Source organism: Ovis aries, chromosome 15 (genome assembly GCF_016772045.2).
Source record: "Ovis aries strain OAR_USU_Benz2616 breed Rambouillet chromosome 15, ARS-UI_Ramb_v3.0, whole genome shotgun sequence".
NCBI lineage: Eukaryota > Metazoa > Chordata > Mammalia > Artiodactyla > Bovidae > Ovis > Ovis aries.
In genome coordinates this window covers 78,442,306-78,459,676 of record NC_056068.1, presented here as the reverse complement: position 1 = coordinate 78,459,676, position 17,371 = coordinate 78,442,306, and the positions used below count along the sequence as shown (strand labels likewise).

The 17,371-nt window shown below is 36.8% G+C and overlaps 1 protein-coding gene across 2 annotated transcripts; it reads left to right on the top strand.

Moving 5' to 3' along the window:
- The first annotated feature begins 7,653 nt into the window (after positions 1-7,653).
- Positions 7,654-12,523, top strand: LOC101109389 (olfactory receptor 8K3-like). Of its 2 annotated transcripts, XM_042232811.1 has the most exons (2): positions 7,654-8,579; positions 12,496-12,523. In XM_042232811.1, exons 1-2 carry the CDS (start codon positions 7,654-7,656, stop codon positions 12,521-12,523), a joined length of 954 nt encoding a protein of 317 aa, XP_042088745.1. The 2 variants fall into 2 exon arrangements, with proteins under 2 accessions (XP_042088745.1, XP_004016825.3); XM_004016776.3 differs by lacking the exon at positions 12,496-12,523 and having other exon boundaries at positions 7,654-8,610.
- Positions 12,524-17,371: the final 4,848 nt, after the last annotated feature.

The following is a 17,371-nucleotide window of genomic DNA, read 5'->3' as shown; positions in this document are numbered from 1 at the left end:
GAAAAGTATCATGTTTAATATTTTAAAAAATAAATTTATATCCATACCATTTAATCCACTTCAAGTAAAATGAAATACTTTGGTAAAAACTAAGCAAGCATGGAAATCACCCAAGTGTAGTGAATACTTTTGTGGGATGAAGAAAAAAATTAAGAATATCTGTATATTGAAAAGTAAAAAATACTGATTAACAAAATCAAAGATGTTTGGAATGAGATGTTAAGCATACTCAGTTCACAGTTGAAAGACTAAATGTGGTAAAGATACTAGTTCTCTCTAAAGTGACGTATAGATTTAATGCAAAGTCCATGAAGTTTCAGCAGATATTCTACAGACACAGATGGGTTTACTCTACAATATATATGACGGGCCAAGGACCTAAAATAACTAAATCTGAGTGAGACCTTGCAACCTCATGGACTGTAGCCCACCAGGCTACTCTGTCCATGGAATTTTCCAGGCAAGAATATGGAAGTGGGTTGCCATTCCTTTCTCCAGGGGATCTTCCCGACCTAGGGATTGAACCCTGGTCTCCTGCACTGCAGGCAGATTCTTTACCATCTGAGTTGCCAGGGAAGCCCTACACATGTTAAAATGTAGAATAATAAAGAATGACCACTCCTCATTGTGCTAAGACTTACTATCTTACTATGCAGCTACAGTAATAAAAAACTGTTGGTACTGGTGGAGAGATTGAAATCTGATTAATTCTTTATGAATGTGCAAAGGTAATTCAATAAAAGAAAGACAGTATATTTTAAAATGGGGTAGATGAATTAGACATTCAAAAGGGAAACCACCTGATGCGAAGAGTTGACTTATTGGAAAAGACCCTGATGCTGGGAGGGATTGGGGGTAGGAGGAGAAGGGGACAACAGAGGACGAGATGGTTGGATGGCATCACTGACTCGATGGACATGGGTTTGGGTGGGCTCCCGGAGTTTGTGATGGACAGGGAGGCCTGGCATGCTGCAGTCCATGGGGTCACAAAGAGTCAGATACGACTGAGCAACTGAACTGAACTGAAGGGAAACAAACTACAAATAATGTTTATCTAAACCTTTTGTAAATCAAATTAATTAAAAGTATAAAAATGCAAAGTGTAAGACAGAAAATCTTTAGAGAACAATAGAGGGCAAAATCTGTCTGGGACCCAGAATTGTTACCCAGCCTAAGCTTGTACTGCAGAATAGGACAACACACAGAGAGAGGAGTTGTTGGTACAAGGAATAGTGAGTTTATTAAGAAAGCCAGCAAACAGAGAAGATGGTAGACTAATGTTCCAAAGAATCATCTTAACAGAGGTAGACTTCAGGCTTCTTTAATAATAAAAGGGAAAGGGTTGTGGCTGGTTGTTGCAAACTTTTCGGTACAGGAATCCTGTGTTCTTGCAGAAGTCCACACAGATCTGGTCACAATGTTCATGCCAACCTCCAGCAAGACAATTGTTACACTCTTTGTACCTTTACACATCAGAGTTTTAAAAAGGAGCTATTATGCATACTTCAGACTATATGCAAATTCATTTACGAAAAGGGGCAGGTCCAACATGACTAAGCATAGGCAACAGAGCATATGATTCAGAGCTGAAGGAATACGTGACATGGAGGCAGGTTTGTTCTCTGTTACAGAACTAGTTTATAGATCATGATATCAAGATTAGTAGATATCATAGTAGACTTTATAAATTGAACTGCATCAGAATTAAAAGGATATGTTTAATACCAATCACTCGTGAGCACTCAGCTGAGGAAATGAAAACTTATGCTTGGGCAATCACCTTTATGAAAATTCAGGTAGAGTCGGACACAGCTGCAGTGACTGAGCACAGCACAGAAATTAAAAGAGTAATCTCCTATATTAAAAAAAAAGAAGAAGAAAGAAATGTGAAAGAAAACATTTTGCATATGCACAGTGTACTATTATTTTTAGTTCGCTTACATGTTCTATGTAACACAATAAGACAGTGATTCAACAGATCCCTTTGCATCGCCCACTTGAGGAGACCACTGCGGACGATAGGAGTACCGACAGGCTTGTTGTACAGGTAAAATACACTATTCTAGATCCCTGTCTGGTGGGATTTAGAGTACACCAGAGAAACAGAATCAATAGGAAGCTAACTAAGAGTAATAGTAGAAAGAAAAGCACACAAGTAGATCTCACTCACTTTGCAGCAGCTGCTGCTGCTAAGTCGCTTCAGTCGTGTCCGACTCTGTGTAACCCCATAGACGGCAGCCCGCAAGGCTCCCCCGTCCCTGGGATTCTCCAGGCAAGAACACTGGAGTGGGTTGCCATTTCCTTCTCCAAAGCATGAAAGTGAAAAGTGAAAGAGAAGTCGCTCAGTCGTGTCCGACTGTTAGCGACCCCATGGACTGCAGCCCACCAGGCTCCTCCATGGGAGTTTCCAGGCAAGAGTATTGGAGCGGGTTGCCATTTCCTTCTCCGTTACTCACTTTGGGGGAATACAAATCATTCTGGACTAGTAATAAACACACCTACTCCCTAGTTTCCATTAAGGTTTCCAATGCCTCAGGGACAGTCACAAAGTTGCTTATTATCTCCTCAGGGAGAGACACAGAGAGTGAATATTTTCCATAAATTGCTCTCACTATGCATATTCTGAAACACATGGACAAGTCAAGACACACCTTTTGTGACAGGTAAGCAGGTAGTATATTTCATGTAGTATCATATTTTACCAATATACAAGTAGTTTGGTAATTTTCAATAGAGCACTTATTCTATAACCAAGCATATCAAAATATCGAGATTTCTGATTGACTTCTCTGTGCATCCTGTTATTGATAATGCACAATCAGAATAGGACCGCTCCCCTTTTTCTTTAGATTAATATACAAATATTTTCACCACTGCTGATGACCACCTTTGAAACATCAGTGCTACAATGTTTATGTAATATTTATGTTCTATATCAAGACCTCAATATGTGAATTTTTTGTTCAGTTGCTAAGTTGTATCCAACTCTTTGCTATCCCATGGACTGCAGCCTGTCAGGCTTTCCTGTCCTTAACTATCTCCTGGAGTTTGCTCAAATTCATGTCCATTGAGATGGTGATGCTATTCAACTATCTCATACTCTGCCACCCTCTTCTTTTTTTGCCTTCAGTCTTTCCCAGTATCAGCATCTTTTCCAATGAGTCAGCTCTTCACATCATGTGTCCAGGGTGTTGAAGTTTCAGATTCAGCATCAGTTCTTCCATTGAATATTCAGTGTTGGATTCCTTTAGGATTGATTCCTTTAGAATGATTGGTTTGATTTCTATGCAATCCAAGGGACTCTTAAGAGTCTTTTCAGCATGACAATTTAAATAAGAAAGGACAAAACTGAGAGATAAGACAGCTTAAAAAGTAAGATGCATATTCACTGCAGATGGTGATTGCAGCCATGAAATCAAAAGACGCTTACTCCTTGGAAGGAAAGTTATGACCAACCAAGATAGCATATTCAAAAGCAGAGACACTACTTTGCCAACAAAGGTCTGTCTAGTCAAGGCTATGGTTTTTCCGGTGGGCATGTATGGATGTGAGAGCTGGACTGTGAAGAAAGCAGAGTGCTGAAGAATTGATGCTTTTGAACTGTGGTGTTGGAGAAGACTCCTGTGAGTTCCTTGGACTGCAAGGAGATCCAACCAGTCCATTCTGAAGGAGATCAGTCCTGGGTGTTCATTGGAAGGACTGATATTGAAGCTGAAATTCCAATACTTTGGCCACCTCATGTCAAGAGTTGACTCACTGGAAAAGACCCTGATGCTGGGAGGGATTGGAGGCAGGAGGAGAAGGGGATGACAGAGGATGAGATGGCTGGATGGCATCACCAACTCGATGGGCATGGGTTTGAGTGAACTCTGGGAGTTGATGATGGACAGGGAGGCCTGGTGTTCTGCAGTTCACAGGGTCACAAAGACTCAGACATGACTGAGCGACTGAACTGAAAGAGTAAGAAATTATATATATGTATAAATAAATTATGGCCTAATTATGAAGTGGCAAGTAGTCAATTTCCAGGTTGTTGTCTTTCCAAATCTTTAGTTATTGATTCTGAGCTTTTCTTAGTCTCCTCTCAAAAATGGTATATTTAATGAACATTTAAATTAATGTGTAATTTTTTTCCTGATCTTTTGATGAGAAAAATGGGGATTTCCCCCTTTCATTGAGATGTGAAAAGTAATTTTTGGAGCCTAGGGGACTTTGAATGCCTAATGTTATGGTGATGATATAATGTACAGCATGTTTCCAGTGGAATCAGACAGAAAACACATACACATAATTTTCTCAAAGACCAGATTTTAAAAATGAATCATCAGATAATCAACACAGATAGCAAATAGGAAAAAGTAATTTGATGCTTTCCATACAATTCTGATGTTGTTAATAAGCTTTTCAGTCCTTAATTATCTTACAGGAAAATCAACACTTGCCAGTGTAATTATTTATTCTTTAGCCTTTCAAAATTGCACCTAAACAAGACTTCTATGCCTTCTTTCATTAATTAAAAAAATTAATTGTAGCTCAGTATTTCTGACATAAGAAATTAATGTATGCAAGGACATGATATCAGAAGCTCACAGCCTTGTACACAAGATTTACTTGTGGTGTGTTTATTTCCTACAAACATATTTATAATTTAACATTATAAAATATTTTTATTTTTTAATAAAATATTTTTTCAATTATTAAAATTCAGAAACTCCTGACACTACTATTTTGTTTGTAATTAGGAAATTACATGACAAAGGAGCCTGGTGGGCTACAGTTCATGGGGCAGCAAAGAGTATATATATGAGGGTAGACCCTGGTTGCTTAGATGGTAAAGAATCTACCAGCAATGTGGGAGGCCTGGATTTTATCCCTGGGTCTGGAAGATTCCCTGGAGAAGGGCATGGTAAACCACTCCAGTCTTCTTGCCTTGAGAATCCCATGGACAGAAGGGCCTGGTGGGCTACAGTCCATGGGAGCACAGAGTCAGACATGGCTGAGCAACTAACACATACATGTATTTTATTTTGCCAGTATCCTGTTATACAAAATAGTGATTTAAAATTTATTTTTTATATAAGGTAGACAATGTCTTTATCCAAAAATAATGTTTATAAAATTTCATTATATAAAACAAATTCCAGTGACATCACTTTCTCTCGATTTGCTCAAATTCCTTACAATGTCTTTGGTTCCTCCTTGACAAAATATATATTACATGTTACAAACAATGTGGAATATGTCAGTTACACTGAAAATAATCTTGGGGGAAGAAATGTGCAAAATTTTAGGTAAATATACGTTACATATATGAGGTAAGGTAGTCCATATATTATTCAAAAGAAATGACAGTCCCCTTGTAGTCATGGAATTGGGACCTGTTACCCGAACACAGGTATCAACCTATTCATCATCATGATAATTCTGACAAAAAAATTAGATCACAGAAAAATGAATTTATAAATACCTGTGTAAGCATAATCTATTTTAGGTAACCTGCTGTCTCTACTAAGAAGTTGAAAACAAACAACAAAAATTTCCTATGTAATTGATTTTGAGGGTATTTAAGGTACCATGAATATCTTGAAATATTTTATTTTTGATTATTTTCACAGCAACCCTGCAAGAAACAGGGTTGATTTTGCTGATGTATATAAAGATATTCACAAATTTACACTTGCCAAATTATTCCTTTGTTTATACAAAAATATAGGAATAACAGATATCAACCTATGTATATTTCTTAAAATGTCCTTATATGAAGACAAATGTCTAGTAACTTTTGATAGAATTTCCTTACTTTTACACCTCTGTCCAATATTAGTCAAGAGTATTAATCATTTCATCTTGTACTATCAATAGACATAAGGTCTTTCATATAAATATGTTTGAATACAGGGGCTACTAAATGTATCTACACACAATTGCAAATAGAATTTTATAAATTTATGCAGTTAGAACATGACTATGTTATACTATATGATTGTAATTATGTAAGGATGATTATAATTACAGTAAGTCCTCTACATAATAATGGGTTTCCTTCTGAGAGCGTGTTTGCAAGTTTGATTTGCCAGTAGGATTCCTTGTGTCTCAGATGGTAAAGAACCTGTCTGTAATGCAGAAGACTGGGGTTCTATCCCTGGGTCTGGAAGATCCCCTGGAGAAAGGAATGGCAATTCATTCCAGTATTATTGCCTGAAGAATCCCATGAACAGAGGAGACTGTGGGCCACAGTCCATGGGGTCACAAGGAGTCAGACAAGACTGAGGAGCTAACATATTCTTTTTTCATCATCAAAATTACCCTAGGTCCCCAACTAACGCAATTGACTATATAGTATTGAGCTGTAATAGGTTTATAGCACCCATCACCACTGTTTGTATATTTGCTTCTATCCTGGGATAGAAATAAATATGCTGTATTGCAGTACAAAGTACTGTACAGTAAGTACCAAAAACCACAGCTACATGGATGCAGGTGCATTATAACGGATGCCAGACACCTGAACTAACTTACATAATTGTACACATGAAAACATGCTTGCATCTTAGACAGCTTACAAATTAAAGATTTATAGTTACAGAATTGATAGCATATAATATATAATTGAAAAGTTGTCAAGTAATAAAGGTTATGTTAATACTTTTCCTTTCTGCTTCTTTTATCTACTTTTATATCAATCTATATATCTACACATGTGTCAGTGTTTGTCAAAAATAGCCATTTGGCGTTTTAGTAAAGGGAAAGTTGCTCAGTTGTGTCCAACTCTTTGCAACCCCATGGACTATAGCTTGCCAGGTTCCTCTGTTCATGGAATTCTTCAGGCCAAAACACTGGAATGGGTAGCTGTTCCCTTCTCCAAGGAATCTTCCCAACCCAGGGATCAAACCCAGGTCTCCTGAATTGCAAGCAGATTCTTTACCATTTGAGCCATGAGGGAAGCCCAAGAAAAGTGGAGTGATTCACCTATACCTTCTCCAAGGATCTTTCCAATCCAGGAATTGATCCAGGGTCTCCTGCATTGCAGGCAGATTGTTTATCATCTGAGCTACCAGGAAAGCCTATTAAAGTGAAAGTATTTGTCTGTGGGCTCTTTGTGACCCCAGGGACTCTAACCACCAGGCTCCTCCATTTATGGAATTCTCCAGGCAAGAATACTGGAGTGGGTAGCCATTCCGTTCTCCAGGAGATCTTCCCAACTCAGGGATCAAACCTAGGTCTGCTGCATTGCTGGCAGATTCTTTACCATCTGAGCCACAAGGGAAGCATAATAATTCTTTCTGGCTGAGGGATACCATAATACAGTATCATACTTAGAAGTGTTGCTGGACTATAACCATTTGAAGCCAGCAGCTTGCTTCCTCCATTGGTGACAATCAAAATGCCTCAAGATATTATTGAATGCTCTTTGGGGAACTAATTTTTCCCATTGGAAAATGACAAACCTAGCCCTCTCTCCAACTGTATTGCTCTCTCTGTAACCGTTTCTATTTCTATAAATGTATGCTTTCCTTCAAGGAGGCAGTCATTTTAATAGAATCTAAACTTTAAAATTCAATTTATTATATTTATATTAAATTTGAATGCTAAAAGAATCACCAGGATTTAAAACACAACACTATTTACTACTTTGAGGTCTTTATCCAGCATATGTTTTCTGATAAAATGGAAGAACACAACAGAACGGTGCTGAGTGAATTCATCCTCATGGGAATCACAGACCGCCCTGAGCTGCAGGCTCCATTGTTTGGGCTCTTCCTCATCATCTATGTGACCTCAGTGGTGGGAAACTTGGGCATGGTCATCCTCACTAAGGTGGACTCCAGGTTACAGACACCCATGTACTTCTTTCTCAGGCACCTGGCTCTTACTGATCTGGGTTATTCAACAGCTGTGGGCCCCAAAATGTTGGTAAATTTTGTTGTGGATCAGAATAAAATCTCTTATTATTTGTGTGCTACACAGATGGGTTTTTTCATCATGTTCATTATTAATGAACTTTTTATTCTGGCGACAATGTCTTATGACCGTTATGTGGCCATCTGTAACCCTCTGCTCTACACAATCATCATGTCACAAAGGGTGTGTAAAGTGCTGGTGGCGATCCCCTATGTCTATAGCACATTCGTTTCTCTGTTGATTACCATAAAGCTTTTTAATTCATTCTTCTGTGGCTATAATGTCATCAATCATTTCTACTGTGACAATTTCCCCTTGTTATCTTTGCTTTGCTCAAACACACATGAAATTGAACTTATGATAATGATTTTCTCAGCTTTTAATTTGACTTTCACCCTGGCGATAGTTCTTGTGTCTTACCTGCTCATCCTTGCAGCTATTCTCAGGATGAAATCCGCCGAAGGTAGGCGGAAGGCTTTTTCTACCTGTGGATCCCACCTGACAGTGGTCACCGTGTTCTATGGGACTTTGACATTTATGTATGTTAAACCCAAGTCCAGTCATTCCTTTGACACTGATAAAGTGGCATCTATATTTTACACTCTTGTTATTCCCATGTTGAATCCTTTGATTTATAGCTTAAGAAACAAAGATGTAAACTATGCACTACAGAAGATGTGGAGAAAACTATGTAGCATCTTTTCCTAATGATCAGTGTCAATGTGATTGCTACAAATTAGGTTAAGGACTTCATATCTCATTTTTTTTGTTTTCAGAGGGGAAAATGAACACAACAGTTTAGACGTTTAGAGAATAACTTCTATGTGCCATTCACACTTCTATGTGATATAAATTTATTAGTGTAAGAAAAAAACAGGAAAAATATTTGCCATCTTTGACAAGAGATGAAATATAAGCAAAATATGAAATCAATTTTAGAGTACGGTGGAATGAGTTAAGACACATACACCATAAGAGCAGTCAAGGTGAGTAAGCTATGTAGGAATGATGAAAAACAGTAGGTACAAAAGGAGAATGAAATGTCTTTTAGGATAGTCAGTCTTTGGAATAAACTTTAAAGTATCAATTTGTGTTTGTGTACCTGTGTGTGTTTTGTGTTAGCGCATTCACTCCATTTTAGTCTTCATGTTCTTCCACAAAGTGTGCTAAAAGCAAACTCAGGTTCTCTTTTAAGAAGTAAAAAGGAGGCATTCTCATGATTTTGTCTATGCTGTATTTATAGCGAATGTGTAATGTGAAATGTAGCAATTGATATATATCATATGATACCTGGACTAACTTCCTCCAAATCCTCACTAAAGAACCCCATTCTTTGCTTACTTTTAGTATTTTTAACATTCAAGACATTTTCTCTGCATCAAGGAGGGTGTAGACTCACTTCTTTGTCCACCAGCAAAGAAGTAGAATTTTCTATGTAGTCAATTAAATTTCAATAAATGACATTCTTGGGGAACACGTGTATACCTGTGGCAGACTCATGTTGATTTTTGGCAAAACCAATACAATATTGTAAAGTAATTAACCTCCAATTAAAATAAATAAATTTATATTAAAATTTTTTGACCATAAAAATTTCAATAAATAATATTCATTGAAATAAAATAATTATGTGTATGTTGTTTTTGCTGTTCAGCTGCTAAGTCATGTCCAACTCTTTGCAACCCCATACACTGCAGCATACCAGGCTCCTATGTCCTCTGCTATCTCCCAGATTTTGCTCGAATTTATGTCCATTGAGTCAGAGATGCTACCTAATCATCTCATCTACTACTTTCTCATCCTCTTTTCCTTTTTCCTTCAATCATACCCAGCATCAAGGAAATACGTATAATGTCATATAAAAATACAGAGAAGGAAGTGGCAACCCACTCCAGTACTCTTGCCTGGAAAATTCCGTAGATGATGGAGCCTGGTAGGCTACAGTTCATGGAGTCACAAAGAGTCAGACAGGACTGAATGACTTCACTTTCTTTCTTTCTATAGTTCCTTTTGGAGGAGGAAATGGCAACCCACTCCAGTGCTCTTGCCTGGAGAATCCTGTGGATGGCGGGGCCTGGTGGCCTATAGTCTATGGAGTCACAAAGAGTTGGACAGGACTAAGCAACTAACACACACACAAACATAAAATAAATATTACTCACAGGTTTTAAAACAGGTTTTACAACAGGTTTTACAGTTGGTTTTTAATTAGGAAAAAAGTATGAACAATACACACATAAGTGAATTAAAAAATTTGTTTCTAGGAAATTATGTTGACAGAAACACAGTAAAATAACATTAGATGGTAGTGGCTATTGAGATTATTAAAATGCTTAATTTTATATTTTTGTTTATATATTCTTCCCCAAACATTTTAAATGAGTAGTTATAACTTTCATGATCTTTCCTGTAGCTCAGATGGTAAAGAATCTGCTTGTAGTACAGGAGACCTGGGTTAAATCCCTGGGTCAGGAAGATCCTCTGGAGAAGGGAGCAGCAATCCACTCCAGTATTCTGGCCTGGAGAATCCCATGGATAGAGGAGCCTGACGGGTTACAGTTCATAGGGTCACAAAGAATCAGACAGGGTGAGCAACTAACACTATAACTTTCATAATGAAGAAAGATATAGTCTCTAATATCTGAATTTTAAAAATTAACTGTGACTAGGTGTATATATCATATATTTCATTTATTTTATGCTACTTTGTCATATTCAGTAAACATATCAGTTATTTAAGCAAGTTGGCTAATTTTTCATGGAATGCAAACATTGAAAAATAGCAGTTTATACACAAATGAATAATTTGAATGGACATTTTTGATGTCAATATAATTTAATGCATAATATAATAATAATATTTTTTAAAATAAGTAAAGTTAGATAGAAAGGAAAGTACAAGGAAACTTTACCAACACCAATATTTCTTTGAAATAGCAATTTGTGCTTAAGGCCAGAACCATATGAAAGGATATAATTTAAATATATATATATATATATATATAGATGTGTTTGGACACTAAGACACACTATTAAAAAATCAAGAATTAAGATGATCTCAAACATAAACTTGTGTTAAAATAACTCCACTCCAAAATCTGATTCAGGTGCCTTGATTGCAAAACTCTACATAATGTTTAGGGCTAAGGAAGTAAACAAATGGCTTCTAATTCTTTCAGAAAACTAAAGATAAGGTACATTTCCTAACTCTACTTGGGAAGCTTTTCTGTTATAAAAGTGCAGGAGAAGTTATTTTAAGAAAAAAATAACAGTTTATCAGTCTTAACATATATTCCAAAATTCTAAACAATATTGTATCAAATTGAATCTAGCAAAATATGGAAACAAGAATGCATAATGAGAAAAGAATATATTTCACATTAAGAAAGTAATTTATACACATACCATTTAAATATCCCCAATATTAATACAATAAAATAATTGAGTAGAAACTAAGAAGGCACTTAAATGCCCCAAGCAAAATGAAATGTTTTGGTGAAACAAACAAATAAAAAAATACATAAACAAGATCAGTATACTGAAAAGTACAGAGTGCTGAGTAACAAAACCAAAGACAAATTGATGAGTTGGTAAACTTACTCACTTCACATAGTTTAATACTGAAAACAACCCACATGCCTTTCAATGAGTGAAGAAGGTGTGCCATCATGTCATAATACTCAGCCCTGAAAAAGGAACAGGCATTGATATACAAAAAGTATGAATGCACTTCATTAAAATTATGCTGAATGAACACAACCTATTGGGAAAGATTACAAGTGGTATTTCCTTTATAAAATTATTCAATGGGTAAATTATAGTGATGGATTCATGTTGATGTATGGCAAAACCAATACAATATTGTCAAGTAATTAACCTCCAATTAAAATAAATAAATTTATATTTAAAAAAGTTATAGTGATGAAAGCTGCTTAGTATTTAGGTTAAAGATAAAAATAAGAGGAGACAATGGGTGTGACTATGAAGAAACGATATGAGTGATATCCGTGATGATGAAGTGAGTCTGTGTGATGATAATTTTGAGGAGGGTATGTGATTATATAAATGAAGATACACAAATTAGTGCGTGCAAGTCCAGTGAAGTGTGAACAAATTCAGTGGATTGTATCAAAGATAATTTCATGGTTATGATATTGTACTGTTTTACGCAAGTTCTTACCTCTAGGAGCACTAAAATGGACAGAAGTCTCCGTGTTCTCGTTTTGAAACCTTCTTGTGATCCTATAATTACTTCAACACAATTTTTCTTAAATCAAGTTTAAGGCTGCCTGGGACAATGTGGGATAAGAAAGAGTAGTATATATTTCCATAACTCTAGGAGATGGATGCTGTGGTTTATATCAAAGAGTGCTCTGCCTATATTTTCTTCTAATGGTTTTATAGTATCTGGTCTTACATTTCGACCTTTAATCTACTGTGTATAGTGATAGAGAATGTTTTAATTTCATTCTTTTGCACATAGTTATCCATTTTTTCCCACCACCATTTATTGAAGAAACCATCTTTTCTTCATTGCAGTGTTATTTTCTACTTGGTCGTAGATTAATCGGCCATAAAAAAGAATCAATAAAGAAAAAAGATCCATGAATTTTTAGTTTAGTGAACACTGAAAAGTTACAGCATAGATAAACCACAAATAGCTACTGAATTATATTCAACAATGGACATTTACAGCTCAATAACCTAAATAGCATATTCAAAAGCAGAGACATTACTGTGCCGACTAAGGTCCACCTAGTCAAGGCTATGGATTTTCCTGTGGTCATGTATGGATGTGAGAGTTGGACTGTGATGAAGGCTGAGCGCCGAAGAATGGATGCTTTTGAACTGTGGTATTGGAGAAGACTCTTGAGGGTCCCTTGGACTGCAAGGAGATCCAACCAGTCCATTCTGAAGCAGATTAACCCTGGGATTTCTCTGGAAGGAATGATGCTAAAGCTGCTCCAGTACTTTGGCCACCTCATGCGAAGAGTTGACTCATTGGAAAAGATTCTGATGCTGGGAGGGATTGGGGGCAGGAGGAGAAGGGGACGACCGAGGATGAGATGGCTGGATGGCCTCACGGACTCGATGGATGCGAGTCTGAGTGAACTCCGGGGGATGGTGATGGACAAGGAGGCCTGGCGTGCTGCGATTCATGGGGTCGCAAAGAGTCGGACACGACTGAGCGACTGAACTGCACTGAACTGAACAAGTTACACTGCTGTAGAGCATGTGGACTGTATCAGACACATGGAAACATATGTCAGGTAGACAAGAAGACCTGGAGAGGATTTGGACATGATGGCAAAGCAAGAAATATTGAAATGTGTTAAAGTCCAATCCAATCCAGTGTCCTTGCCTGGAGAATCCCATGGACAGTGGAGAGCTTGCTAAGGTCCATAGGGTCGCAAAGAGTTGGACATGAGAAAATTGCAGAGGAAGGTAAACTTCCAAACTCATTCTATGAGGCCACCATCACCCTAATACCAAAACCTGACAAAGATGTCGCAAAAAAAGAAAACTACAGGCCAATATCACTGATGAACATAGATGCAAAAATCCTCAACAAAATTCTAGCAATCAGAATCCAACAACACATTAAAAAGATCACACACCATGACCAAGTGGGCTTTATCCCAGGGATGCAAGGATTCTTCAATATCCGCAAATCAATCAATGTAATTCACCACATTAACAAATTGGAAAATAAAAACCATATGATTATCTCAATAGATGCAGAGAAGGCCTTTGACAAAATTCAACATCCATTTATGATAAAAACTCTCCAGAAAGCAGGGATAGAAGGAACATACCTCAACATAATAAAAGCTATCTATGACAAACCCACAGCAAATATTATCCTCAATGGTGAAAAATTGAAAGCATTTCCCCTAAAGTCAGGAACAAGACAAGGGTGTCCACTTTCACCGCTACTATTCAACATAGTTCTGGAAGTTTTGGCCACAGCAATCAGAGCAGAAAAAGAAATAAAAGGAATCCAAATTGGAAAAGAAGAAATAAAACTCTCACTGTTTGCAGATGACATGATCGTCTACATAGAAAACCCTAAAGACTCCACCAGAAAATTACTAGAGCTCATCAATGAATACAGTAAAGTTGCAGGATATAAAATCAACACACAGAAATCCCTTGCATTCCTATACACTAATAATGAGAAAGTAGAAAAAGAAATTAAGGAAACAATTCCATTCACCATTGCAACGAAAAGAATAAAATACTTAGGAATATATCTACCTAAAGAAACTAAAGACCTATATATAGAAAACTATAAAACACTGATGAAAGAAATCAAAGAGGACACTAATAGATGGAGAAATATACCATGTTCATGGATCAGAAGAATCAATATAGTGAAAATGAGTATACTACCCAAAGCAATTTACAAATTCAATGCAATCCCTATCAAGCTACCAGCCACATTTTTCACAGAACTAGAACAAATAATTTCAAGATTTGTATGGAAATACAAAAACCTCGAATTGCCAAAGCAATCTTGAGAAAGAAGAATGGAACTGGAGGAATCAACTTGCCTGACTTCAGGCTCTACTACAAAGCCACAGTCATCAAAACAGTATGGTACTGGCACAAAGACAGGCATATAGATCAATGGAACAAAATAGAAAGCCCAGAGATAAATCCACACACATATGGACACCTTATCTTTGACAAAGGAGGCAAGAATATACAATGGAGTAAAGACAATCTCTTTAACAAGTGGTGCTGGGAAAACTGGTCAACCACTTGTAAAAGAATGAAACTAGATCATTTTCTAACACCGCACACAAAAATAAACTCAAAATGGATTAAAGATCTAAATGTAAGATCAGAAACTATAAAACTCCTAGAGGAGAACATAGGCAAAACACTCTCCGACATAAATCACAGCAGGATCCTCTATGATCCACCTCCCAGAATTCTGGAAATAAAAGCAAAAATAAACAAATGGGATCTAATTAAAATTAAAAGCTTCTGCACAACAAAGGAAAATATAAGCAAGGTGGAAAGATAGCCTTCTGAATGGGAGAAAATAATAGCAAATGAAGCAACTGACAAACAACTAATCTCAAAAATATACAAGCAACTTCTGCAGCTCAATTCCAGAAAAATAAACGACCCAATCAAAAAATGGGCCAAAGAACTAAATAGACATTTCTCCAAAGAAGACATACGGATGGCTAACAAACACATGAAAAGATGCTCAACATCACTCATTATTAGAGAAATGCAAATCAAAACCACAATGAGGTACCACTTCACACCAGTCAGAATGGCTGCGATCCAAAAATCTGCAAGCAATAAATGCTGGAGAGGGTGTGGAGAAAAGGGAACCCTCCTACACTGTTGGTGGGAATGCAAACTAGTACAGCCACTATGGAGAACAGTGTGGAGATTCCTTAAAAATTGCAAATAGATCTACCTTATGACCCAGCAATCCCACAGCTGGGCATACACACCGAGGAAACCAGAATTGAAAGAGACACATGTACCCCAATGTTCATCGCAGCACTCTTTATAATAGCCAGGATATGGAAACAACCTAGATGTCCATCAGCAGATGAATGGATAAGAAAGCAGTGGTACATATACACAATGGAGTATTACTCAGCCATTAAAAAGAATTCATTTGAATCAGTTCTGATGAGATGGATGAAACTGGAGCTGATTATACAGAGTGAAGTAAGCCAGAAAGAAAAACACCAATACAGTATACTAACACATAGATATGGAATTTAGGAAGATGGCAATGACGACCCTGTATGCAAGACAGGAAAAGACACAGATGTGTATAACGGACTGTTGGACTCAGAGGGAGAGGGAGAGGGTGGGATGATTTGGGAGAATGGCATTCTAACACGTATACTATCATGTAAGAATTGAATTGCCAGTCTATGTCTGACGCAGGATGCAGCATGCTTGGGGCTGGTGCATGGGGATGACCCAGAGAGATGTTATGGGGAGGGAGGTGGGAGGGGGTTCATGTTTGGGAGCGCATGTAAGAATTAAAGATTTTAAAATTTAAAAAATAAAAAACTAAAAAAAAAAGGAAAGAATATATATACAAAATTCTTCATATATATATATATATATATATATATACACTATTATTTATATTTCATTTAAACATTTTAAATTATGCCCTAGAACAGTAATTTAGGACAGCATTTTGTCATCCACTAGAGAGACTATTGGAGAGCTGGAGGAATACTGACAGGCTTGTCTTATGGATGAGATATATTAATCCAGACTCTTATATGGCTGTATTAGGGTATTCCAAGGAATATAATACAGATATATGATAGACAGAGAGATAAATAGATTCATTTAAGAAAGTGCACAATGTTATAATGGGGGCTGGTAAGGCAGAAGTTTGTGGGCCAGGCTGGCAGACAGCACTAGATGATGCTGAGTACAAATGCAGGAAACCGAGGCAGACTTTTTTTGTGGAAATCTGGAAAAATAATTCCTTTTTCTTTGGGATTCCTCACTCTTAATTGAAAGAGTCTCACCATATTCTGGAAGGAAATAAGCTGTACTCAAAATCTACTGCTTTGAAAGTTTATCGCATCTAAAAAAGTATCTCTGCAGAGACACCTTGACTGTAAACGTCTGGGTAGCATAGTCTAGCCACACAGATACAGAAAATAAACTTTAGCATCATGTGAAGAAGAAAATTATTCAAGAGTAAAAGGTAAAACGGAACACAAAAATACCTGTAAATATTCTAACTCATTGGTGTGTATAAATTGTCCTGTACCACTAATGAAAATACCCCTTCCCTTGTTTCTGTTGAGCTTTCAAATGCTTCAGGGGCAAGCAAGAAATTGCCTGTCATCTCCTCAGGGAGAGTCCCAGAGGACGGAAAAGAATCCATAAATTGTTCTTACTGTGCATGTCGTGAGGCACATGAGGAAGCTAAGATAGACATTTCATGAAAGGTAAGCAGTATAGCTCATGTAGTGTCCTATTTTATCAATATCCAGATAGTTCTGAAGATACTAACAAGGTAGTATTTTTATTCTAGCATAAACCACAGCAAAATAAGAGGATTTCTGATTTAATTCTGTGTACGCCTTGCTATTGTTAATATATAAGCAGAATAGGAAGTCAATACTTTTTCTTCAGACTAATTATACAAATATTTTCACAAACACTAATGAGCATCTTTGAAACATCAGTGCCATACTGTTTATGTAATATTTATATTTTTATAAATGCCTAATTATGCAAATAAGAAAGGAAAAGTATAACACAAGAAGCCTAACTAAAGGGTTAAGAATAAAAATGAAAATCACAGCAGAATCATGAAGCTGCAAGTGGTTAGTTTCTATCGAAATTATATTCAGTCATTGTCTCTGCTCTTCTTATTTTCTTCTCAGAAATATTAATAGTGAAAGTCGCTCAGTCATGTCTGACTCTTTGGGACGCCATGGAGTATACAGTCCAT